We start from the raw sequence: 1,526 nt of genomic DNA, 5'->3' as shown, positions 1-1,526 counted from the left end.
TTACCCTCTCTCGTACAGCTATGCCTAGGGTGAAGGCATTGACAGCAGTACAGTGATGAAGAAGCACACCAGAAACCGCCTCCCCCTCTTTGTCGAGATGAAATGGTTCATTCCAGTGGCCCCCGGCTCGGTCCGTCTTGGTCCCACTTCCATTCCTCATGGTGAACATGATGGTCACCTCAGTCTCCTCATCACCGGAATTCTCCACATCCCAAACGAAGACAGCCAGCGGCAGCGATGAGTCCTGAGGACGAGGAGGTGTTAGAGTCACACCACAACCCCCCTGGAAAAGTTCTGTCCCCCAGAACCTGGACTTCAGCAGCCATGATTCCAGGACAATGGGAATGAGGTTCAGAGAAGTTCTGTCCCCCAGAACCTGGACTTCAGCAGCCATGATTCCAGGACAATGGGAATGAGGTTCAGAGAAGTTCTGTCCCCCAGAACCTGGACCCATCAGCCATGCAGAGAAAGTCAGCGACCTTGAAGCAGGATAATAAATCAGACAAAAGATCCAGACAATGTGAATCCACAAAGCATTTGGGAAAAGTCTCCCCAGGTTGGTGTACCACATCCATCTGGGCCAGTCCGGAGCTATGAGGATCACCGGATGGGAAGCAGATGATGAGGAAGTGGTTTTAGGGGAGGTGGGGGTAGATCAGTGTGTACGGATACCATGGAGCCACCAGACCATCTGCTGCTTTTGTCAGGAGGCCAGGAGGTCCACATCTAGTGTCCCCGACCTGTGGCACAGACCTTGGAACACCTGTGGTGTTGGGACCACCCCCCTCAGGTCCAGGCAGTGCCGGCTGATGAAGTCTGCCTACCGATTGTCTATGCCTGGGATGTATATGGCGGATAGGGCCGGAACCCGATATTTTACCCGAACTACCTCCACTCTCTGGTGTCCTGACCAGCTGAACTGCATCATCTTCTGGCAGGAGGGATCACCACGGCAGAGACAACCAAATCACCGGGAGCTTCAGGATGTTGTTTGGAAGACGAGACTCCTCTGACAACCACAATCCCTAATCCCTACTCTGACATGGTGCCCAGGACTCCTCCCCAGCCCAACATTGGTTGTGATGATCTTCCAAAAGACGGGAAGGACAAGCTTCCCCGACGGCAGAGACAACCTGGCTGAGGAGTCTGTCCGGGGACCTGTCATGGTGCAGAGGGAAGGAGTGAAACTCGGCAAACTGGGATTGCCTCGAAGGAAGCAACAATCAGACCCAAGCGGAGGGGAAGCTCCTCGACTGGAGAGCTTGAATGTCAGATTAGAGGAGTCTGAAGATTGGATTGGACAGGCCACCTGGGGCGCTGAGGCCACCTGGGGCGCGGAGGCCACCTGGGGCGATGAGGCCACCTGGGGCGATGAGGCCACCTGGGGCGCGGAGGCCACCTGGGGCGCGGAGGCCACCTGGGGCGCTGAGGCCACCTGGGGCGCGGAGGCCACCTGGGGCCCTGAGGCCACCTGGGGCGCAGAGGCCACCTGGGGCCCTGAGGCCACCTGGGGCCCTGAGGCCACC

General features: G+C 57.5%; 1 protein-coding gene across 1 annotated transcript in view; it reads right to left on the bottom strand.

Annotated features, from left to right (window-relative positions):
- LOC108804108 (non-lysosomal glucosylceramidase-like) overlaps nt 1-394 on the bottom strand; it is a gene marked incomplete at its 3' end in the record, with an annotated part of 5,095 nt that extends 4,701 nt beyond the window's left edge. Inside the window, exon 1 of the mRNA XM_018575870.1 lies at nt 5-394. Within this exon, the coding sequence (XP_018431372.1) occupies nt 5-394 (390 nt within the window). The remainder of the gene's footprint in view (nt 1-4) is intronic.
- Nucleotides 395-1,526: the final 1,132 nt, after the last annotated feature.

The sequence above is a fragment of the Nanorana parkeri genome, unplaced genomic scaffold, assembly GCF_000935625.1.
Source record: "Nanorana parkeri isolate BGI_ZX_2015 unplaced genomic scaffold, ASM93562v1 scaffold5202, whole genome shotgun sequence".
NCBI classification, from domain to species: Eukaryota; Metazoa; Chordata; class Amphibia; order Anura; family Dicroglossidae; genus Nanorana; species Nanorana parkeri.
The sequence above is the reverse complement of the archived record's forward strand: the minus strand, read 5'-3'. Positions and strand labels throughout refer to the sequence as shown.